Genomic DNA, 25006 nt, shown 5'->3' with positions numbered 1-25006 from the left:
AAGGGGAGCTGTGAAAACAACCATTCTTGGCAAGAAGAATCTGTACATTTCCAGAGCACTTTATGTCTCTCACATACAGAGAAAAAAAACTAGTAAAAAATTCCTTCCAGCAACAAAAGCCCTCTCCATCCCCACACTGTAGCTCTCCCCTCCTTCAGCAGGGAGAATCACGATGCACAGTTCTGCCTGGCTGCAAAGTACACAATTGAATAGTCTGCTCTGGCAGGAGCAAGCCAGAGGGAAGAAAGGAAAAAGGAAAAAACCTTATGTTTGGCATCTTGTTTTTGAGGTTAGAGAACATTAGAAAAGTGCTGTTTCCAGCTTTAAACATACTACCACATCTCCAGACAGATCAAAGGAAAAAAAGGTGATCATGATTGCAGCCTAGCAAAGCACTCCCCTAAATGTTCCAACTGCTACTACCAACCCACAGCATGTTTCTTTCCACTTTCAAAAAGTTTATGAGGTTTTGTTGCCCATCTTGGTATAATCTTTTGCAAAAAAACGCTTTCTGATATGATGAAAATATTTTTCTTCTGTCCAATCTCAGCCTCCATTCTACTTCAATAACCAGTATATAGTCTATTTTATTTAGCCTAGTGTTATAAAAACTTAAAGAAAGGACCTGTGGCTGTGATGAATGAAGAGAAACATGATTAAGTAGAAGGCAAACGCTACTATTTGCTTACTCTCACTGGCCACTCACTGTTAACAGGTAAAAAATATTGAGTAATGTTTCTTTTTTCTTGCTTACAATCAACAGCACATGGGACAGGTATCATGATCCATAGAAAGAAATAGTTTATTCACAAGCCCGGCATAGCAAGCAGTTGCTATTAGAGCTGTATGTCTTACCGTTGTTGTCATATGAAGTAGCTTCTCTCTCCTCTGCCAGAGGATCCAGATCTCTCCGCAAGGCGCACGGCAGAAGTAAGTCTCAGCTGGCCTCCACAAACCTTCCCCCACAAACAAAAAGGAGAAAACTAGTGCTCCCATCAGTTGGAAGCTGCTCTCAGTCCCATACATCTCGGAGTTCAAATGCCAAAGGCATTTCATGGCTTTTTTTAGGTATGATTTTATACCATTTTCAATCAGGTGTTGACCTGACTAGCGGGTCAGCTGACATACTTGGCATACACTTAAAGACTAAGAGTATATATATGGGCATGCGTTCCTAACTTATTTACACACAGACAAATGAAAAAGTGGAAAATAAATTCCTAGAATGAAGAAGTTCCACTACCCAACCCCTTTTTCTTAAATAAAATGTACAAAAAGTACCACAATATCCATTTTACTTTCCAAAAAGAGCTAATACGTCATGTAGCTCATTCTGTCTCGTTTGCAGTATCACTAGCAATGTATATATATATACTTATAGAGGGATCAAATAGATTTCGAGAATCCTGTGGCCTCTTGAGCCGCTGACTCTGTAGAGGTGAGAGCAGCCCCGTGGGCTGTGTGCCTGAATGCTCAGAACCCTGGCTGGGAGACAATCCATGCGGGGCTTTTGCTAACCTTCCTGGAGAGGGTATGGCAAGGAAGGAATCAGAAAAAAAACCAGTAGATTTCTACTTTACAAAGAGGGTTTTTTCTGGATTTGAGCATCTCTTCTGTTTGCCTTTAAGGACCTCATGTAACCCAGCTGTGCCTTGGGTGAGACTTATGATTTTATTCTCTATGTATTGCTTGCCATGGTAATTGCACAGAGTTGTAATATCCTTACACAAAGAGTAAGGAAAAGAAATACGTATATGACAATAGCAAAGCTGTAATTAGAAACAAAGTTTCCTGGAAGTTTAATACTGCAGCAGCTCCCATTTGCAAATCACCAGGCCCATGTACCACATTTTCAGAGGGACTGCCAGAGGTGAACCTGTGGCCCAAATCATAGCTCAGTGGCATCTAGCCCATCGCTGCCAGGTTACCCCACGCTGACAAATACACAGCTGGCTTAGCCAAAAATTATAAAAACAATTCCTTGTGAGGGATTTTATCATTATTTTATTTGTCCTTTGCTCTCTGAACATGAGTTTGCAGTGTCCTTAAGTCCTTTTACACTTCTAGTACAGTTTCAAAAACCTCTGACAGCAAATCAGCTTTACTATGTACTTACACTGAGTCTCTAATCTTAGAAATTTGGGGTGGATTTATTACCTGCCTAATAAAACCTATAAAGATAGAGTGAGTAAACTTAAGACTAAGAAAGGCAAGTGTGAAGGAGTTTCTCACTCATGTATTACATGCAGAGCAGCATCACATTCCTGATCTTTAGTTTGGGAAAATATTTGTGGGTTTGGGAAATTTCCCATGAACCATAAAAATGGAGAAATAGTCTTTTCAGAAACAGTGATCTGAACAAAAATATTACCTCTCTGAACCTGCAGTGAATGCTTGAAACTGGCAGTCTTTTCAATATTTTCATTGTTTATACACGGCAGTACACAGTTTTTGCACACTTATCTCTGGAACCTACTAATAGTGATGTGAGTTGCATCAGTAAACCCTTAGATTTCAGCTTTAATATGCTCTGACACGGAGTTAGAGCAAGAGGAAAATTCCCTGCCATGCACAGCCCTGACTACAGTAGGGATGTTACAGTTTCCAGGCTCGTGGTACCATAACACACTTCGGGATGACCCCTTTGATAGAGCTACATGAAGGCAGGGAAGCCAGAAGCACTTGGATGCCCATCCTGGAGGTAATTCGCACATTGGACTTGTTCCTAATGTGTGAACCCAAGTGTTTTGCAACTCAAAAACTTTGTAGCAGAAATAGCGTGGCCAGCAGGACTAGGGAAGTGATGGTCCCCCTGTACTCAGCACTGGTGAGGCCGCACCTCGAATACTGTGTTCAGTGTTGGGCCCCCCACTACAAGAGAGACATTGAGGGGCTGGAGTGTGTCCAGAGAAGGGCAATGAAGCTGGTGAAGGGTCTGGAGCAGAAGTCTGATGAGGAGCAGCTGAGGGACCTGGGGTTGTTTAGCCTGGAGAAAAGGAGGCTGAGGGGAGACCTTATCGCTCTCTACAACTGCCTGAAAGGAGGTTGTAGAGAGGTGGGGTCGGTCTCTTCTCCCAAGTAACAAGTGATAGGACAAGAGGAAATGGCCTCAAGTTGCGCCAGGAGAGGTTTAGATTGGATATGAGGAACAATTTCTTCATGGAAAGGGTTTTCAAGCATTGGAAGGGGCTTCCCAGGGAAGTGGTTGAGTCCCCATCCATGGAGGTATTTAAAGACGTGTAGATGTGGTGCTGAGGGATGTGGTGTAGTGGTGGACTTGGCAGTGCTACGTTTACAGTTGGACTTGATGATCTTAAAGGTCTTTTCCAACCTAAACGATTCTATGATTCTATGATTCTGTGATTCAGATGTAAGTAGCAGCCGAGCAAGTGGGACAGACATTTGTCCTTGTGATGAGTCAACAAAATAAGAATAATAATAGTTGTGGGTGTCTGTTTCTCCAGTAACTAATGCTCATAAGTACTTCTTTCATCTTAACAAATACCATAAAAAGGCACCTTAATATCCGTAACTGAAATAACAGAATACAGAATTCACATCCTCTAAACAAATTGCATATTTGTCATGATGCCAGTTTTATGAAATTCTTTTTAGATAGGAACAGTGTTTAGAGGCAAAGATAAAAATAAGTCAAATCAGTTTTATGGTCACTTACCCCTTGTATATTTTGGCATTGTTTCCACTGATTTTAGACATTTCTCTTTCCTTCTTAATGTCTCACCTGCAAGGACAGAGAAACGAAAGCTCTGTTTGCTTTTAGCAGCTTCAGATTATCAACTGAAGGAGATAATGAAAACTAAAAGCCATTGCAGCCAAAGACAGGTTATTTCTAAATTGAGCCCAAATACGCTCCTGGTTTATTTTAAATACACGGCAACATGCTTTAGGACTTTCACTTCCATCCCTTTCCTTCCATCCCATGCCCACAGTTTGGCATTTCTCATACTCTCTGCCCGACAGCTAAAAACGTGCAGGACGGAGAGGCAGCACCACGCCTTTGCCATGCGGGCTTACTCTTCTTTGCTTCTTTAATATACGGAGAAAGGCATTCAGCCCGAAAGTTTGTGTTTGGTTTGTATGTAAATAAACATTGTCTCAAAAAAAGCCGTGTAAATCAACCAGGTCTGATTGGCTGCCAGCTGAAATATAAGGCTTTGCCTGGTGTGTTTACTGATAAATAACTGCCTGGTGATTATGCGAACCAGACACCCACACCCAGGACAAGCGGGTGTCAGAGCTGACAGTGAAATGTATGGTTATGCCTCAGCAATTGTACAGCCTTGTATCCTCACCTGCTAGGCGTTGTTTTCGGTATAATCAGTCTTGTTGAGTGGGAAGAGGCAAATGCTGGCAATACCTCAAAATAAAATATATTTCTGGATTGACTTTGCATCAAACAAACATACTCGGCGTTAATACTAAAGAAAAGCAATACACGCATGGTTTTAAATTGCATTTTGAAAAAATGCACAGCTGTAACAATCCTGGGGTATCACTCCTGTTCATGAGGCTTTAAAGCAGTGTTCACACTGATTTCTACTACATCCTTACAAAAATTATAAACAAAGAAAATAGATTCGATTTCATTTATTTACTAGATGCATTTTCATAGGTCTGCTTTAGAAACAACTCCTAAAAAAGGAAAGCTAATAAAAGCTGAGTTTTCTTGTGAAGGGTTGGAGTGAAGAGAAGGGGTGAAAAAGAGGAATTCGTGGGACCACAGGTTTATCCCTTCTCCCTCGCTATCTGCTTCTAGCGAGTTCATCTCTGAGCAAAAAGGCAAGCCACAGCTCCCTCTGGAGCTCATCAGCAAGCAAAGGTCACAGGAGAACAGTGCTGAACATCCTCCTCCTCCCTTCCCCAGAATACCAAGCGCATCTGCCGCCTGACCTCGGCCTCTCGCACGGCAGCGTACCCTCCTGCCACTCGTCTCGCAGCCAGCTAGCTGGAGTTTACATACGGTTTAAAACAGAGAGAGCGTGTTTCTGCATGCATCTATTTTATCGTGTCAGGCCGAATCCTGCCGACTTTGTATCCCATAAATCATCGCACTGACATTGGGACTTTGCAGATTGGATCTCAAAGTTAGTAGATAACTATTTCTCCATTTCGGTAATACCTGCAGGCAGGATTTATAGCCAATACACAGTGTGCAATATAACTCATGCTCATTCTTCCAGCTCTGCTTGCTCCTCTTCCCTCCCCTTCTCTTTTTCCTCCCCGTACCATGAGGACTTTACTTGCATGAGAGCTAGAGGCAAACTAATTGGAAATGAGAACACTGGGTTTCAAAGGCAGCTTTTTGCTCAGCAATGTCATATTGTGAAAGTCACTGATTTCCCATATTCCAGCCTTCCCATGTAATGTTTCTGTAGATTACTGCCTTGCCAGATGCACAAGCAGGAAGTTTTACTGCTCAACAAATTAGACTTCCACCGACTTATCATCTTGACAACGGGTGATATATTCTCTGGAATATCTTCACTGAGTAGGCAAATTGACTCAAGCCATCTAAAATCAGCCAGTTTGCAAACCAGAGGTCCAGCATACCCTCCTATATAACTGAGCAGGGAACAGTCCATTTATCTCATCTAAATGGAAGGAGTAATCATTTGTGTTCGACTCGCTTTTCATATGTCAAGGACGTGCTCATAAGCAACAACTATTTGTCTAAGATTTCTGAATGGCCAATATCCTCAGACAGTGGGTGTTTGGAAATAAATAAACAGCTGCTCATAGCAGAGAGACGTGTAACTTACTGCTAAAAGCATTATTTTTGCAACAGAAGTAGAAAGATTGGTAGGTTAGCTTGCCGACTGGTTGGTGCACAGTCTGGAGACACAGGAAAAGGAAACACTAGACTCAGTTCTTACTTGATTTTCCAGCCCATGTAACAGAATAGGTTCATATTAGATGTCATCTTCTAGATGTCCAAGGACTAGATGTCCTTGGGCAGGAAATACAACAAAAGACGAAGAAAAAAATAATCAGGGCTACTACTGTCTTTCCCATTCAGCTGAACACAACATGATCCATGCATCTTGCCCGGGGGGATCGGGGAGAGCTCTGACTTCCCAGAGAAGGAAACGGGAGACGGTGACTGGAGCTCCACCCTGGTTTGTGGTCTGCTCTCAGAGCAGTGCTCCTGCCTGCTCACTCTTAGTAAGGATTCGTGACAAAACCCTTAGTTGGCCTTTCTTAAAAGCTACGCTTTGTTCGTATGTATGTAGCTGATGCATCTATTTTAATAGGGGTTTTGAGCACATGCAGTTGTCTAAATTTATTTTGCAGGAAGAGAACAATAATATATCTGGGTAAGAACTGAATATATATCCTAAATAAGCCCCAAAGCCTTATTAAATTTTTATTCATTCCATAAGCAAAACATTCACAGACTACAGCATGTATTATACTAGAGTAGAAAATCTAGGTTTGGAGCCAGTATTTCTTTACTTGTATCTTAAAGGCACTAAAGAAATGTGTCAGATCTGCTGCTGTATGTAAACACATACTTAAAGTAAAAGAGCAGGAATTCCTGAATTACTGCATTTCTCTTTGCAGTGGGCTTCTGCGTGAGGATAAGTGCTTTTTTCCACTAATTGATTTAAGAAACAATACTTTGGGGGGTCTATTTTTAATTAAAATATTTTTCAAATGTCTCTTAAAAAAAGGGGCGTGGGATCTACCACTTGAAAAGCCCAGAGGACGGACAATTTTGGAGATTAACGTTGTCTGTTTATCCACAAAAAGACATTGGCAAGACAATCCTCTCCAGCATCGATTCCCAAGTAAGCCTTCACTTACTAAGACAGATAATAACAGGCTGACTACCAGATTAGTGCAGTGCCAATGCAGACAGCAGCCCTCTTCCGAACCCCCTGACCGGGCTCCCACCTGAGGGCCTCACTCTTCTGCTGGGTTACCAGCAGGACCACAGTGGCCTGCGGCTGGTCTTCTTCTTGGCTTGAGACTGCATCTCCCACACCACTGCGGTTCTCCTCGGTTACTCTGCCTGCATCTCCCTTTTGCTTTGTACAGATGAAAATAAACCAAATTGCATCAAGCATAGGCGATGGCTTAGCCCGCTCAGTGCAAAGAAAACATGGCGAAAGGGCAGGTCATACTGCAAGCGCAGAAGCTGCAAAAACAATCAACAGAGGAAAACAATGTATATGAGAATCCTCTTTCACTTCTTATTCAGGCATGACAAGAAAGCAGCTCAACAGAACAATTTATACACATGCTGCAATGGTTCACTGACCTAATAAAACAGAGAGCATTCTTCAATGAAGAGAAAATGTTACCAAACCCAAGATCCTAACAAGATGGGAATATAAGCTGTGCTGAGAGTATACTTTACAATTCCCCACATTAATTATATACTAACAGTTGCAAAGATGAGAATAAAGTATAGCTATAGTCTCTTTCAAATTAATAGTGTTGCAGAATAAAACCAATCAGTAAATGAGAAAAAGGTTTTGCTAATGCTCTCAAAGTCTGACAGTTCCTAGCAGAATATTCCTCAAATATATAAATGTGCGCCTGCACATGCTTATTTTGTTTATAGTGGCTTTCATTCTGAAAGATGCTGAAACATTTTGCAGCTCTCCCAACATCACACCATGGTATCCCTAGAAAGAATTTCACCTGACAAGAGACAGTAGGCAAAATGAAGATCAGGAGACCCAGAGGGAGAAATATTTCAGTCCAAGGAGAGTGGAGAGTCCCCTGTCTGTATTGGAGTGCGAACCCCTCATGGGTTTCCACAGCTTGCTGAGGTTTAAGAGTCTTGCCCACCACATACTGCCAGGGAACGTATTGGGGGTACAGATGGAGAGATCAGGATCCTCTTTAACGGATAAAGAACGCTATTGTCTGATGAGAGGGACATGACAGAGCAAACAGGAATGCAGTATGTTATGCACCAACACTCAGAGTTTAGTCTAGCATCTCAGTAGTTTTGCCATCCAATATTCATTATTTTTCCCATTTTTTTTCCTGAACTAATACCTAAATTGGATTTATTTCCTGCTTTAATAACTCTGAAAGGCCCCATAGGTATATCAGAGTACACATCAGAACAAAGACCAGACACGCTTAGGCAAAGCACTGGCGTTGCACTGCCATCTGTATGGTCTACAATTTTTCAGACCATTTTTTCTTCTGAAATGTGTGCTAGGTCATGCAAACTAACTCATATTGCTAGAGCCGTGTGGTAAAGTGAATATATTACAAATGCAAACTGTCACCACACCTATCACAATTACATTTACAGCTCCCTCTGTGTCTTGTAGTAATTTGTTCTCCCGAACTGCATCCCTCAGAGGTTTCTACCAGATTATTTTTACTATTCAGAAAGGTAATTTATTGAAGAAGTGCTTTGCATCTCTGTCAGAGATACATGAAGCGAGAAATAGGGATGAGCAAACCTCAAAATGATTGGTAGCTTGATATGGATAAGGATCCAAATTTTAGAAGAACCTTGCACAAAAATTGCAAACAATTTCATTACATGACAAATATTCCTTCTTCTTAAAATTTAATCTGTGGCTATAATTACTGACATTCAGTGGATCGCACATCCAAGGTTACTCTGATAGAGCTTGAGAGAAAGTTATTCCTTTATTTACAAATCCAAATTAACATAGATGAGGAATTTCAGAGAAAATCAAGCTCTGGAACAACATATGTGCCTAAAACTCAGCACGGGCAAAACTAGTTCCTTACTGCCCTTGGAAGCAGAAAAAAGGGGACTAGAAATTGCTAGTGTCCCGAATCCATAAGATGTTTTTCAGAGCTATGTGCATTTGGGACCTTCACAGCAGCAGATATATTGGTACATCCATCTCGCTAATGATCTGTTGAGCATCAGTTATACCCTCTAAAGGGGAGAATGACATTTTTTACCTCGACTAGTTTCTGCTAGTGTCAGGACAGTAGAATCCAAACAATGGTGTCCTTTGTTAGAAACACCCTTTTTGGCCAGAACACACCCATTTTGTGATTCATTTTTTCAAAGGATTAAAGATCATTCAGCAAGATCAAATCTTTATTTGGAGCCTAGAAACACCCAACCAATTGTTTCCTTACTGCAGTCAGGATAATGTTTCATTCGAGCAGTGCTGCTGGGATGCATAATGCATCCAGAGAGATGGGGAACCTTCTTTCCAGTCGATCAATTGAACCGTGCTATTTCGTGAAACTGCTGACCTGACCTTCCAGTTCTGGTCCGATGAAAAAGATCAGCAACATCCCTACATTTTAAGGCTGCAGTCTCATGATTGTGCCATTCCTGGCACAGAGCTTCTCCCCGGTTTTTGTGTTTTATCAATAGGTGATGTATGTTACCTATAAACATCGGAAAAGGACTAGAAGTGCCAGTTTTAACACAAACCCCACTGCTTTCACATCTATTGGTTTCATTTTTGTTCTCAGCTTGAGTTCTGCCGTCTAGATTTTCCTGACAGGACCAGTCAGTGTTATTTTTAAATGTCCCACGCTCTGTGTCCTTACTGTGTCGTATCTCCCAGCTACAGCTCTTTGTTTTTCAGAATGTCACACCAAATCAAGATAACCACTAAGCAGAAAGGAGAAAATGAATACTAAAACAACATGTACATGTACAAAAGCCAAAACTGCAACTGATCAAGCTTCCTGCTCCTCAGAAGAGCAATCGAGAGAGCAAGTTGAAATATGCGCTAGACCCACAGAGAAGTCAGTCCAAAATCAACCCCGGCCAGAAATAAAAGCAGTGCCTGTGAATCACATATAAATGGCAGCACAGGGATGGTGACTTAAAGGATACATTGAAGTATATATCTACCAGTAGGTGCTCTTTTGGCCGCATTTCTGTGTTCTTTGTCAGTAAGCTATAGCCTGATGCATTACCTTAGCTGGCCCACACAGATGTTACTGCTTGAGGCTATTTTCTCTCTTCCATCCAAAAGCAGAATGCATCCAGAAGCAGGTCAATTTTCTCAGCTTCTACAGGGCATATAAAAAAAAAAAAGAAAAGTTGTCTTGAAAACTACATCTTCTAATCAGCACTGCAGCGTGACGCACTGTCTCCTCATCAGCAGCATGGCTCAGGATACGTGATGACAGGTAATTTTGATTCAGAAAGAAATAGTCTGCAGTCTCATTGTCAGGAAAGGACATGGATGTTCAGCTGCAGCAAGGCGTATTCCTGAAGCATTGCAGAGGATCCCTTTCTGCCAAGATTTTAGGAGACCGATTTAATATTCCCTCTGTTTTGACTTTATGAGGGTGGTGATGAAGACTGCCTTATTTCAACAAAATTACAAGCTTTTCACTAATTATTATCATCTACTTCTAGCGATAAAAGGTGTAGTGGGGTACTTGCATCAAAAGGTGGCTTAGGTTCAACTTGAAAAGTTTTAATCCACAGAAGCAGTGGGAGTCTGAAGGAAAAGTCTGGCTTCTTTTAATCCCTGTAAACTAATCAGCAGATACTGCTGGCTAATATCGTGACTGTTTATTAGAACAAGAGATTACTCTCAGTTGCTTCTAGTATGTGCAGTCCAGCAAAGCATGCCCAGTGCTTAACTTTGCCTCCAGTCCCTTTTGGCTTTGCATAGCAGGGATATTTTGCTTAATACTGTGTATGTTTTAGGGGAACTGTTACTGTAAATCAATGGCAAGAAGGGCAGGCAAAGGAAGACACTGGTGCTACTTACACCACGAGGATCTACTTGACTTTACATGCAACATTTAAAGTGTTGGTTGGTTTTCTTCTTAGAATTTTAGTAATCTCTGGAAATATTTATTTTGCAGGAAAATTCTTCCCTTTGGCTGACAAAGCAGGAAGCCTGACTACCTTAAAGATGTTAGGGCTGAAGAGTTGAACTATGGAGCTCCAGGGAGGTTGATAAAAAGAATTGCAAGAAGCACTTCACTGGGTCAAGTCAGCCTAGAGGGGATAAGCTATGAAAAGGGTCACAGGAAATTTTAAGTGATTGTAAGGTCAAAATGCACTAAAGCCATCAAAGAGAAATAGCTGCTGCATAAACCAGAAAACTTAGCGGCTTGTGAATGCCTTTCAGTGCACAGAAGAATTGCGTACATTTTGTATGATGTTCTGTGCAACACCTATGTTTTATCTTAACACCTGCAGCTGCTTGTTACGTTATCAAAATCACCCCTCCCCTGAAATACAACACATAATCACGCTTTTTCTTTAACCTGCATTATCACCTTCAACATAGGCTTACCTTATCTAACTTACTGGTTTTGGAAAACATAAGATCATGGAAGTCCTTTCTAGTTTTAAACGGTGACCTTATAGAATTGTGGCGCGTTACAGAATTGAGTAACTCTATTGCGTATGAAATTCTGTGCTTCTGTTCTTACTGAAGAGCATGGAATTGTCAACACTGACAGCAAGGGGAATGGGATTAAGGCTTTAGTGATGGTTACTGACCGCCAGCAAGTTTGCACCCAGGCTGTGTTGATAGTAAAGGACTCTCCCTAGCCCAGTGGTATACCCTACCAAACTGCAACAAAAGGAAGGCACGAATGCATTTATATCCGTGTCATTAGGGAGGTGGAAAGGCAGGTGGAAAACCCCAAGGCAGGTGGAAAACCTATCAAACCACTGTTGTCTTTGGGTCAAGATGCCAGGCCTTTTTTAAGGGGAGGTGCGTCATGGTTTAACCCCAGCCGGCAACTCAGCCCCACCCAGCCGCTCGCTCACTCCTCCCTGCCCAGATGAGGGAGAGAATCAGAAAGGTAAAAGTGAGGAAACTCGAGGGTTGAGATAAAGACAGTTTAATAGGGAAAGCAAAAGCCGCTCACACAAGCAAAGCAAAGCAAGGAATTCATTCACTCCTTCCCATGGGCAGGCAGGTGCTCAGCCATCTCCAGGACAGCAGGGCTCCAGCACGCGTAACGGTGACTTGGGAAGACAAACACCATCACTCCCAATGTTCCCCCTTCCTTCTCCTTCCCCAGCTGTATATGCTGAGCATGACGCCGTATGGTCTGGAATAGCCCTTTGGGCAGTTGGGGTCAGCTGTCCCGGCTGGGTCCCCTCCCAGCTCCTTGTGCCCCCCAGCCCACTCGCTGGTGGGGTGGGGTGAGGAGCAGCAAAGGCCCTGACTCTGTGTCAGCACTGCTCAGCAGGAGCGAAAACATCCCTGGGTTATCAACACTGTTTCCAGCACAAATCCAAAACAGAGCCCCATACGAGCTGCTATGAAGAAAATTAACTCAATCCCAGCCAAAACCAGCACAAGGGAAAAAAAAGAAATATGAGTCTTTTCAAAGTCGTGCCAGTGCCTGGGAGGATTACAATAATTTGATTTGCTCTCCTAGTGTCTGATAATTTATTTAGTTTTCCTGTGAGAGGCTGTAACGGTTTTGTTTGCTATTTTGAAATTGGAGCTCCTCCACAGAGGCCAAGGAGTGGGACTAGAAAGGATCCGAACTAGTTATCATCAACAAATGTTGAAGTCTGCCTGATGGGTATTGAGATGGAATTGTATTTAAGAAAGTTAAAGAAAGGGAGAACAAGGTGGAGATGTCAGACAGGAAAAGGGGAGAGATACCACTGCATTCCTTTACATAAAGGTGCTTGTGAATTCCCTAGCAAGAAGAGAAAGTATCTGCCCCGGAGAGCAGTCAGTGAGAACTGCCCCTCCAGTTCAGACCAGGTTTGGTACTTCCCTTAGTTCCCTTTGAATTGAAGTCCTTTGGATTTATCACTGAAGTGAGAGATGCCATAAACAATGAACAGCGTACAGGAAGTTCATGCTATATTTTCATAGTTACTTGTTCATTTGTAAGGCAGCTGAAGAAAGAGAGAAACAGATCCCAAGTTGAAAGTCAGTTTGAAAGAGAGGAAATTCCTCTCTAGGACGAGAGGAAATGGCCTCAAGTTGCTCCAGGGGAGGTTTAGACTGGATATTAGGAAATTTTACTTCACTGAAAGGGTTATCAAGCATTGGAACAGGCTGCCCAGGGAAGTGGTTGAGTCCCCATCGCTGGAGGTATTGAAAAGACGTTTGGATGAGGTGCTTAGGGACATGGTGTAGTGGTGGTCTTGGTAGTGTTGGTTTATGGTTGGACTCAATGATCTTAAAGGTCTTTTCAACCTATACGATTCTGTAATTCTGTGAACGGAGATGTTTTATTCAGACCAAGACTGGACCTCCCCTGTTGCTTAAAGTTTTGCTGAATTACAATGCAAATTGAGCTGGAACAAGTTCAGTTATACACAAATAGAAAACTAAAAGTTAATGAAAAAGCACGCTAGTTTGACTCCCTGTAATTGAAGGAAGAGTCTGTTGTTCTACAATTTAAAAAATCTGCTATCAGTACAAAACAATGAGGAACACCTTAAAATGTAATTGTTTGTATAAGGTTAAAAATACACAGAAAATAAAACTGACAAAAAAAAGGAGAAATACCCATTTGAACAAGAGCTACTGTACTTCTAGTTACTTTTTCTTTGCTTTACTTTTTAAGGGGCGGGGGGAAGACATTCTCCAAGTTTCATATGATCTCAAAATCAAATCTCTAGATTTTCAACTGATTTTGGGACAGCAGGTTAGCATTGGGCACACTGTGGTCCGTGAATATCACAAAGCATCAGGTCTTTTGAAATCTAGAACAAAATTTTATGGTTTGAGGTCATCTTTTCTAAATTCTGAATATCTGAGCTGTTTTATATTTGAAACGGGAAGTCAAATACAACACAACTTAAGATTGTAGGTCAGAAGTCCGTTATTGGAGACGTGAGATCAAAATGGAGAGAAAAAGGAAAAGGGAAAATAAAAGATTAAATTATTTCAGAGTTATGGCTACCATGACACTTTGAACTCATCTAGGTTTTAACTAGTGGTTGCAGCACTTTTTGATAGTTCAGCAAGAACTGTAGATCCCTGTTAGCCTTAGTAAGCAGAGGCCAAGATTATAGCATGGATCAGGAGAGGCAGAGAAAGAAGGAAAAAGAGGACGACAGTTTAAGGGCTTGGATCCAAGCAGCCCTTAGAAGCGTGGGTAAGTTTGACCTGCCTGAGGGCAGGTCACTATGTTGAGGGATCCAGGAGGCTTGGCACAGAACAAAATGCAAATGTAGCAGCCAACCAAGAATGGGCAATGTAGTGCTAAAAGCTGCCAGTGCAGCAGCATCTGCACTGAAGGAATAGAACAGGACACAAAAAGCCACAAAAGCAATATTTCAATACATCAGAGGAATAATTAGGGAATCTAAATCTACCTATCTAAAAATGTCTGATCATACCTAAGAGAAGAACAGAAGGTTATTCTCCCATGAAATAACAGTTGCTGTATTTTTGCATGCTATTTTTTAGTAATCATTCCTATTTTGAGGCTCTTTGCAGGATTCCACCTTCCACAGTAAAGGTCTGAGGCGGGGTTGTGGTAGTTTCAGAGCCCTGTACATAGCGATGGCTTGAAAATCAGAATTGCTACAGCATTAGTATTCAAGTTCTGTTCTTACTGCTGACGTGCCAAAAGATATCCCAACCTTAAGGTTAATAAAGGCGGTGTAATGCTACAGTTTAGCTGGCAGCCCCCTCAGTGCCTGCAGAAGCTAGTAGCCTGCTCCCTGCTGAGGAAGAGCTGGGTGTTCGACAGCCACCCGGCTCTGCAAACAGGGAGGGCTGATTCTGATTACCGCTGTTGGTAACGAGTCAACGGGAAATCCCATTGTGCCTATGAAGCTTTAAACATGGCAGAAGCCATTCAACAAATGTGTCCTCAAACCTTCATTGTTGGACTCCTCCTGACTTGACGCTGGTACTCCAGTCCAACCACTTGCTACATAACATGGCTTTATTGTCTTCCACCCAGTTATCGAATGCCTTCTTCCATGTAAAAGGCAAATCATTCCCACTCCCATCATACCAGCACTGCCGTCTTTCTAAACTGATGGGTCCTTCCTACGCCTACAGGCAAGGAGAAACAGGAGATGAGGACTTTGGGTATCTGCCTATGGCATCTACCTATATCAAAGCAGGTTGGGACTGCAGATGTTTGACTTGCCAGAACAGTGAGATTTTACTGTTGGATGTTGTAAAACAACAATATTTATCAATACAGGGCTTAAGCTGAGACACAAAAAATTAGCAATTAGATTTCTAATGAAATCTAACAAAAAACCCCCATGTGGTTTCCTGTGGTTGAAAGAACAACTTAACTTTCACATCTTCTTTATATGAAAGAATAAAGAAAAAAGGTAAGTACATTAACAAATAATGGTGCAAAAAGGCGATGGAGGAATAGATCTATTTAGCCTTTAAGCTTGGTTGAATGCAAAAGCATTCCCAAAATTGTGTCAAGCCAATCTATCCTCTTCAAGTCTTTTCTTATCCAAATGAACATCTGAGAACATGTTTTCCAATCAGGAAGTGAAAGCTCTAACAAGTATTCGGTCTGTCCACAGCTGCGACAGAAAATTTCTTACTTGTTTTTCCGAGAATCATTGTAATTAATGCCTCTCTTGTTTTTCTGGTGAGGCAGCTCTTACTGGAGCTTCCCCGAAAGAGCTTCCACACAAGGCACAGCATTTTCCAGAAGGATTTATGGGAGCTATCAAGCCTCTGTGTTTCAGATTCTCAACTCCAAATTACTTTTCTGGGTTTTAATTACAAGCAAGTGAACCTTCTGAAAGGAAGCAAATAAGTCTCTAGTAAAGTCTTCCCTCATTTCCCCGCTACCATATTCTTCCTTTGATATGTATCTGCAGGTGTCTGTGATCCCATGTGCATGAACGGAGGGAAATGTGTACGCCCAAATGTCTGCGACTGCCCGTCTGGTTGGAGGGGAAAGCACTGTAATAAACGTAAGCACCTCTACTGCCCATCAAACAGATTATTATTACTTAGGCCAGTCAACATCAACTGTAATCTTCTTTTAATATTAAAAAATAATGTAGTGAATAGAATCTGTTTTGCTACTTCAGCAGTTTGAAGAAAAACAGTTTTAAGTACAGGTAATACAAAATGCTCTAAACATTTGATGCTTGCAAAGGAAAAAAGCTGCGTAGGGGAACCCTTGTTCTGCTTCGTGCAGCTGTCTGTTATACATCTTGTTATGGAAATTCATTTTTATAGTATTAAACTTGAATCACCGATTTTATGTTTTAACAGCTTCACGTATTTTGTTATATTTTACAGAGAAATGCCATATATTTCAAAATACAGAACTATTTAAAGCCTGCTATAAAGCCTTCCAATCTGATATACTCTCAAGGTCACCAGCTACATTTTGGTGCATAATTTGTAGAATTATATGTTCTTACTCTGTAACTCTACCAGATCTGACTACAGTTACATAAAAATGTAATTAAGAAAAACCTCTCGCCCTAAAATATTTTCAAGGAATATTTTTCCTTACGTGGCTATTCATTACCATGATGTTGACAGATAAACTGAATAAATTTATAATCAAGATGACATACTGTATGTAAACCACATTAAAATATTGGCTTTTTACCCTTTGCTCCTGATAGTAAATATGATTTCAGAACCAGTGTTTTGAAATTATAATATTAATAATTTATTCAGAAAATCTGAACGAAGTTTGTGTCTTTCACACATATACTCCAAAACATGCATTCACTCTTTCGGAATCTCTGAAGAAATAATATATGTAATAAACTTATCAAACTTTACTATGAGAATCTATTTATTTATAACACGGAACACATAATATGCATATAACATATGAATGTATCATATTATATGAATATATCAGTGTTAGGTTTATGGTTGGACTCAATGATCTTAAAGGTCTTTTCCAACCTAAATGATTCTGATTCTATGATTCTGTATGGAGAGTATTCTTAGCTGATAGTGAGCTGAGCATATGAAATAGCAAAGCTACCAGTAGGCAGTCATCAAAGACAAATTTCTTAAGAAGCAAATATCAAAGAATCCTCAGCACTGATTATCTGATGAATATAACACAGTCACTTATTTAGAAATTAGCCATATGGAATAAAACCTAGCAGGTCACTCTTTCAGACAGATCTTGAACATCCAGATATATCGTGTACATCTTCTCACTTTTTTCATGTTCTATCTGTTCAGCTGTTTGCCTGCAGAAATGTCTGAATGGTGGAGAATGTGTAGGTCCAAACATCTGCGAGTGCTCTGGAGGATGGGTAGGAATGCTGTGCCAGACCCGTAAGTGTTGCTTTAATTACTACAGTTTTGTAGCCACACACTTTGCACCAGAGATCTTTACACATTAAATTTTCTACTAAGTGTATATTACATGTAAAAGTCAGCCCTGACATGATTAGCACCTACATTCTGCCTCTTATTTGTCAGAACTGCCTTGTGCTGCCAGTAAAACTATTACTTTCAAAGACATTTCTGGACTCAACATCAGTGTGAGAAAGAGACCTGACTCATCTTTTACTTATGTGGACGCTGAGCTTGATCTGTCAGACAAAATTAGTAGTCTTTAAATTAAATAATTTGAAATACAAGGTAAAAAAAGAGGGGTCAGGGACAAAAGAAAATGGAGTAGCCCATTCTGCATACCCAGATGGCATTAAGCACAGAAAAAAATTCTATGTACCTGCTAACCTAAGAGCCCCATCCTGTAAATACTATGTGTTCAGACTGACGACCGAGATAGCTGGAAGTATTTGCATGTGGAAGGACTGCAAGACCTGGAATAGGAAGAGATCCATTATTGCCTGTTACATACAGGGTCACTGCAGTTTGTGTATGTTATTAGCTTTACAGTAAAAGGGCATGAGGAAAATATCAAGGCATTATCCCCTTTAAAGGGCAATCTTTCTTTCCTCTCACACTCACAGAGCGTAATTACTTATGGAAATCTTTTGTCAGTTAAATCCCAATGGCTGTGTAATTGTTTCTTTGTGCCAGCTGTCTTCTAGTTCAAACATGGTAATGTTTAAAGTTATTTATTAGTTGATGACATATTCTTGACTCGATTTATTAAATAAATAAATTGTGCTTGTTCCTGTGAAAGGCAAGTAATGCTTACTATCATTAACAACTTCTGGTGTCCTATGCAGGCACACAAGCCTAGGCAACCTTTTATATATCTATCTAACCTTTGGAACTTTGCTCCAAATTCATTCACTTGCTAGTCACTCTGTTTTTACTCTTTCTTCCCATGTTTTCACTGTAGTGGGGAATTAAATCAGCTTTTTGTCCAAAAGGAGCTGGCTGAAACTCCTAGGTCCCACAGCAAACCAAAAAAATCACCAAGTGGTTGGATTTCTGCTTTTTTAAATAGAAAGAGAGAAGACTATTGTCAGAGAGCAGATGGTGAGGTCTTAGAAAGTTGCTCCAGGGTATTCACAGTGAGGCAGGGAGGAAGCAGGGGAACAAGAAAGTCTTCATCCTCACAGATGTTAGGTATAAAGTTTTGCACAGACATGCAACCCCTGAAAGCAGGTCTGGTTTTGTGTTTTAATGGGACTGTATTCACCCAAATTCAGAACTCAATGAAAAAAATGCATTTATCTGCCTAAACATCAAAAGCCTTCTGAGTGCTTCCCTTGCTCAAAGAAGTGCTCGCCTTCACTTCAGCCCCAGCACTGATGAGCAGGCTGCTAGCAGCAGCAAAGAGGACTGTAACCAACCTCTGGTTACACCTTTTGTTGCTCTTGTATTACTTTGGCCTCTTTCCCATCTCCTAGCAGCACAAAAATAGTGGGCCAAATCCACACACTCTGCCAGAACCAGTGCATTTCAGGCAAGGAGGTGTTTGGTTCATCACATTACTCCCCTGTGCAAAATTGCTTTGTCAAATTTAAGACCTCGAGGTTTCCCTGTGCTCAGCACCCCCTTCCCTGCTTGGATGCGTGTGCCCAAACTCTGTGCTTCGCTATAGTATCAACAAGGCTGAATATGGCCTTCATTTGCATCACTTTAACTACAGACTTCGGCCGTTAAACTCAACAACAGAGCAAAACATTCACATTATAAGATAAAAAAGTAGTAGCAACATATTATTCATTATATTAAAATATTAATTCATATTCTGTATTAATTTATTTTATTACATATTATAAAAAGACTGTATATTGTTTATTATATTGTCTATGCATTTATTAATTTAGCTTATCTATTAATTATTATAATTTTCATATTATTCACCTAAATTGTTTGCATGTCATAATGCAAAAATTCCATCTCACTTTGGAAGTAACAATCCAGATGATACCATTTCTCAGCAATCACTGTACCTTCTCCACTATCCAGCAGCAATTAGGGCTGGATTGTTTCTCTGGGCCTTTTGCAAGGGAGGTTAGATAACCCCAGCTTCATTCTTTTCAGCCTGTGAATTCATGCAGCTGCCCTTATCAAGATGGCAGAGATGGAAATGGAGATACAGGTTTCATCTACACACTGAACCCCATTTTTAACTCATTAACTTCCTAACACACATCCAGTAGGGTGACCAAACTAAAGGATCTGCAGAGACTTCCACTGCTTTCTGGACATTTCTCAGAAGGAAAAAAAAATGTTTCAGTCCTCTATACTGAGATAGCTAGCCAGAGTAGGCCATTAAGGTAACAAAAAAGACACTAGACAAATACTGACCATTCATCTTGGACATCTACTTTTGATTTATCTTTAGTAAGAAGTCACAGATCACCTTCATCAGTGCAGTTTCTAACTTACAAAAGCCTAAGCCTACATGGACAGGTCAAGAAGATGTTTAGAGGCAGCAGTAGATATAGCTGCCACAATAAAATCTTTTCTAAATCTTCCGTTCTCAGTCTTCCATAAAACCAGAAAAAACAAAACATGACATTCTCTACTTTTAGGTCCCTAATAATTAATTTACTTACCAGTGCAAATACTGATGTCTCAGATTTACCTACCAACTTTCACCAGGAAAGAAGGGCATAGATCTCTATCACAAGCGATAGTCCAAAATGCTTCAACCTTTCAGCAGACAACACCATTGACAGTAACCTAGAGCAGATTTTCAGTTCTATTGCAATGAAGATTAGCACTGTGTAAATCAGAATAATTTTATCTCTAAAGTATTTTGAAAATGCTTCAGAAAGCAAGACTACCACTCTGGCTACCACTACACTGCAGGACTTTGCAAGAGTAAAAGTAGAGACTTTTAGGAGACATTGGTAACGCATAAAACACAATAGCCCTCTTTTATCAGACTGTAAATAAAGAGGTCAGTCAAGAGAATAGTTTTGTTCCCCACTCATCTGTAACTGAACAGAATAGCTTCTGAAAGAGAATCAATAAACTAGGCCATTTGTCCCAACAAATAAGGTGTACGGTGGAATACACACATTACCCTTGATAAATACCTATGACTTTGGTGGTCATAGTTTAAGGAATAATGGTCGCGTTTCAGACTGTATTGCAAAGGTAGGGAAATTACTTTTTGGGAGGACAGGTTAAAAAATGTCGTTTGAAATATTCAACTTGTCTCAGCTATAGAAACCAGCAGCTTCATAGACTAGGCTCCCTCCATTAGAACATATTTTCTGTCTGACTCTTTTTAGCTTTCATGACAGCAGCACAAATATTCCAAAAATTCCCTCACTCAAGACACATAAACTGTATCCCAGGATGACCATGTTTTCATCAGTGATTTCCTTCCCATTCCATATTAGATACTCACTTTAAAGCTCCATGCTTGTGGCTTCTCCCTGCCTCCTGCCGTGTTAACTCACATCTCTCTTTTTCTTGAGCTATAAAAGAAACATTAGACCAAAGCAGTGAAGACCTGACAGTGCAGTCTGTTTACCCTGACAGATACAGCCAAAACACAACTCAGTAAAGTCAGAAGGCTTCTGGCCAGGGATATAAGACTGTTGTTTAAGGCTCTGAATGCAGGATCAAGGTATAATTGTAATAATTAATTGTAAAGTATAAGAAGGTTATAGTTGTGAAGGATCTTAATCATTAAAATTCATGCTGCTATCTTCTGTTCTAATATTATTGAACCCATACTGGCTCCTCATTGCCCTTCAGAATATCTTCTCTTTATTTGCATGTTATAAGTGCCAAGCTTATAGCCTTGTAATTTCCTCAACATTCTTCCTCGTTCTCTCTCTCTGCCTTGAACAACATCTCAGACAGACTTTCTTCTAGCTTTCCTATGTAACCCTTCAAACCTTAAAAAACCAAAAGTCTTAAAAAAGAATGTAGTTCGCATGCAAATTATAGCTCTGTTCTTTTAACACCCAGGGATAAATCTTTTTCTGTAATGGGCATTTATTGATTATAATTTTAACATAAGCTTACCTTATTAAATGACTTTCTTTGCTGAATCTGTACAGGATAATGCATACATAGCCTGTGTCATTTTTACTGTTTAGTGGCTTAGCATCCCTTGTAAATACATTTATGAAATATTCATTTGAACTTCAGCTATGTTATTATCCTCTGTGATTTCAATTCCAATTTTCTTCCAAAATGTTTTTAACTTTTCTCCTAACTGAGCTCTTGTTTTTTCTGAGCACTACAGCAGGAAGCAGTGGATGGAGAGGGAGAGACAGGCAGGTAGCAAAGGATAAAAAATCTTTTCCCTTTTTTTTCTTGGATTGCATCAACTGAGAATCAAAGAAACCACAGACAGAAAAAAGCCTGGTACCTTATCTAATAATGCCTGTTCTTCTGCCCATGCATACCAGAACACCCCCAGCTGCTATAGGGACCTCCAGAAGAGTCCACCTCTCTTTGCCTTACCTGTTCTTATTTTATCCACTATCAAGCTGAAAGGAGAATCAACTTCCATTTTTCCCCAGCCCAAGTTCACATCAAATGAATAACAGCAATATCATACACAGTTCTCTGTAATAGTAATATCATACACAGTTCTCTCTCTTCTAGCTTACTATACAGTGGAACAAAACTGGTGTGGGCACAAGGAGCACACTCCCTATTGGGAATCGTTTTTGTTCCAGTGAATGAAACTCTAGGATTTTTCCAGTTATAAATCTGAGTTCTTTCAAAGTTCATGGAGGAGCTGAAGTAGTAGTCGGCAGATGATGAGTGCACTGTTCTAGCTTGAGCGTGATTTCATTCCTCCTCCGCCGCATCCATACCCAGGATTCAAACTTGGGCTTCCCCCTCTTGGAAGAAGGAGAAATTCAGAGGTTTGCAGCTGCCCATTCTGGGTCTTAAGGAGTGTTTTGCAACAGACACCTAACAAAACCAAGTTTGCTTCTTAATCTTGTTTCAACAGAACAGCACTTTTACCTTTTCAAAATAGCAGAAATATATCAGCTAGCTCCAGAAAGATATCAACTAGCTCATATACTAGGAAGGCACGTGGCGAGCTCCAGGTCACTGAAGTCCTACAGCAGATAACCACCTGCCACAGCTGGCTTTTTAAAAAGGAGCACCTGAAGGTCACCAGCATGTCCAGGTCTCTGCCTGTTCTTGTTCTGGATACGGGATGGGTCAGTAGTTTTGACACAGCATGAACCCACGCTACCTGACTGTACTTGTAAGAGTAGCAGTTTGCCAAGCTGTTTACAGCCTCTCCTTTTTAAGACGAGTAGAGGGGCAGTAAGTCTGGTTTGTCGCTCCTTTGTCCTGTAGCTGTCAGGCCTGAAGTTCAGTATACATATTTAGATTTTATTATTTTCTCCTCTGGCAAAATCTCAACCTCCTCACTGAGCGTTGGCTTCCATGATAACCTGATAGAAGAAAACCAATACAAATTCCAGAAGTTGTTAAACATCTTGTCACTGGCCTTCCAAGGTCACTATAACAATTAGTATAACTCTGAGAGTCACATTTGGATGGCTTAGGGTCCCACTCTGTGTTTTCTAAAGAAATTTCACTTGGCCTGATCTATCTCTGAGACTTAGATCATAACACAAAGAATTTGCATGAGCTTAAATCTGTGTCAAAATCAGAACCTAAGTCTAACAAACGGAAATTCTGGAATTTGTTCCTTCAGCCCCTGAATTGGTTGATTTTCTGTGAAAAAACCCTCATAGGGATACATTAAACTCTTTCAAATCTGATGATGGATCCTTTGCTCCATGCTGAAGGAGATGGTATTGGATCATAGACATGCATCTACTTTATTTTCAGATCCATCTTAATGATGCATGGTTCGCAGCTTCCGATATGCCTCTGCCACACAAGAAAATATAAGAATTCACTTGTTGATTTACATCTGACCAGTTTCAAAGGCATTTAGTTTGACTGCCTGTAACTAGGATACAATATTCTGGCAATATTTATAGAAGGTTTAATTCATGAGATCTAATTAAAATACTATGACATGTGTGTTGTTCTTCAATTGGTGCCCTATGAATTGGCTGTTCTCTTTACTCTATGCCAAAACAATGTCATAACAATATAAACTGCTAAAGAGGGTGAAAAACTGGCTGAAATCTGACTAATTCAATTGATTATCTTTTTTCTCTCTTAAAAAAAATAAGAACACTGATTCTTTTATTAGCAGAATGTCTTCAAACAGATGGGCCTCTGTAAGTACACTGGTACTGTAGATAAGATTAAAAAAGTTTTTCTGATTCCTTTTTACTTGGAATAAGTAGCTCATTACTGATTCTGTGGGACCATGAAATTACATGTTCTTATGGCCTGGTTTCCAAAGGTGTAAAGTGTACAGTTCACCAAATTCTTCCTTTTATTTATTCTGATAGCAACACCTTGGGGAGTGCATATTTAACATATCTTTTCATCTCAAGTCAAGAACGAATATTTTAACAGCCTTTATTTTATTTCAATTGGAACAAAAGAAAATCAATTTTGGCACAATCTGACCCAACCATCAATGCCCAGAATGTATCCTGGCTTTCAAAATTAGGCCTTGCACTGACCAGTTTCTGACTGAGCTGAAGCGATTACTTTGGCAGAGTCTTCTCTTTCCCCATCACTGGGGAGAAAAGAAAAAAATAAAGACAATTGTAAACATAACAGACACATAGGCATGAAAAAGCCTATGGCAAACCATCTTTAATGCCTCAATATTTTTTTATTTATTGTTCTTTCCTCCATCATATGAAACTACAGAATCATAATATATTTTGTCACAACATTTCCTAAAGCATCTAAATATTTCCTTTCTGATTACGAGACTCAGAACAAGTGTATTTCTAAACAACTTTATCTTTCATTTGTAGCACTTTGTGAGCAAAAATGTCTATTTGGAAGCAGATGCATAAGACCAAATGTCTGTGCTTGCAGAAGTGGCTATACTGGTTCAGCATGTGAAAAGAAGGTAAGGTCCAAAACCACTGATTCTTATGGTAAGGACAAAAATAACCAAATGTAACTGAAATAGTTTACAGGACAATGGATTAAAGTCTTGTTAACCTTATGAAAGATGTAAATAAGGTTATGAAATAGTTTAAAGGAACTTTAATGACTGCTCAGCTGCCGTCTAATACAGCTAAACTAACCCTGTATCCCAAGTTCTATACAAAATTTTCCCTTAAGGAACAGTTTAATACTTCAAATATAAAACCGTCAAAAGCCGTGTCTATTCTGGTAGTTAGGGTCATCCTTAATATAGTGCTCCTGTCCAAACCCACTAATCATCTGCACAGCAAACCCTGGAGAAAATACCTGGTTGCAGTCCAGCCCAAGCCTGGAAGCTTTTCTGAACTGCATGGGCAACCTGCTCCTCCCCACCAGACGTCCCTCCGCTTGCTTTTCACGCCCTGCCTTCCTAACTTTGCCTCTTGTTCGCAACATGAAGTCACAAGCCTTGCACCCAGGTGGCCTGTGAGCGGCAATTACTCTTGTACATTCCTTCTCCACTCCGGTTCCTGATGTTCACAGGCAGCTCACTTCATCTTGCTGAGCCTGACTTCAAACTATACATTAAATGTCACTCTAGACCTATCCAAAAGTGGCAAAACACCAAAACAATTCTCCTGGTCAGAGAGGGATCCACTCCTCTCCTCCAAATAACTTTGCTAGAGGCTCTATTCCAAGATGAACTCTCCCAGCACTTGTTAACACTTGCTATTCCACTACCAAACGTGTGT

General features: G+C 40.4%; 1 protein-coding gene across 1 annotated transcript in view; it reads left to right on the top strand.

Annotated features, from left to right (window-relative positions):
- The window catches only part of LOC142414251 (von Willebrand factor D and EGF domain-containing protein-like), a 185121-nt gene that overhangs the window by 157107 nt on the left and 3008 nt on the right, over positions 1-25006 (top strand). The window contains exons 26-28 of the mRNA XM_075511234.1: positions 15752-15847; positions 17097-17192; positions 24137-24234. Of these exons, the coding sequence (XP_075367349.1) occupies positions 15752-15847; positions 17097-17192; positions 24137-24234 (290 nt within the window). The remainder of the gene's footprint in view (positions 1-15751; positions 15848-17096; positions 17193-24136; positions 24235-25006) is intronic.

Source organism: Mycteria americana, chromosome 9 (assembly GCF_035582795.1).
Source record: "Mycteria americana isolate JAX WOST 10 ecotype Jacksonville Zoo and Gardens chromosome 9, USCA_MyAme_1.0, whole genome shotgun sequence".
Lineage (NCBI taxonomy): Eukaryota > Metazoa > Chordata > Aves > Ciconiiformes > Ciconiidae > Mycteria > Mycteria americana.
This window is presented reverse-complemented; position numbering and strand designations above follow the sequence as displayed.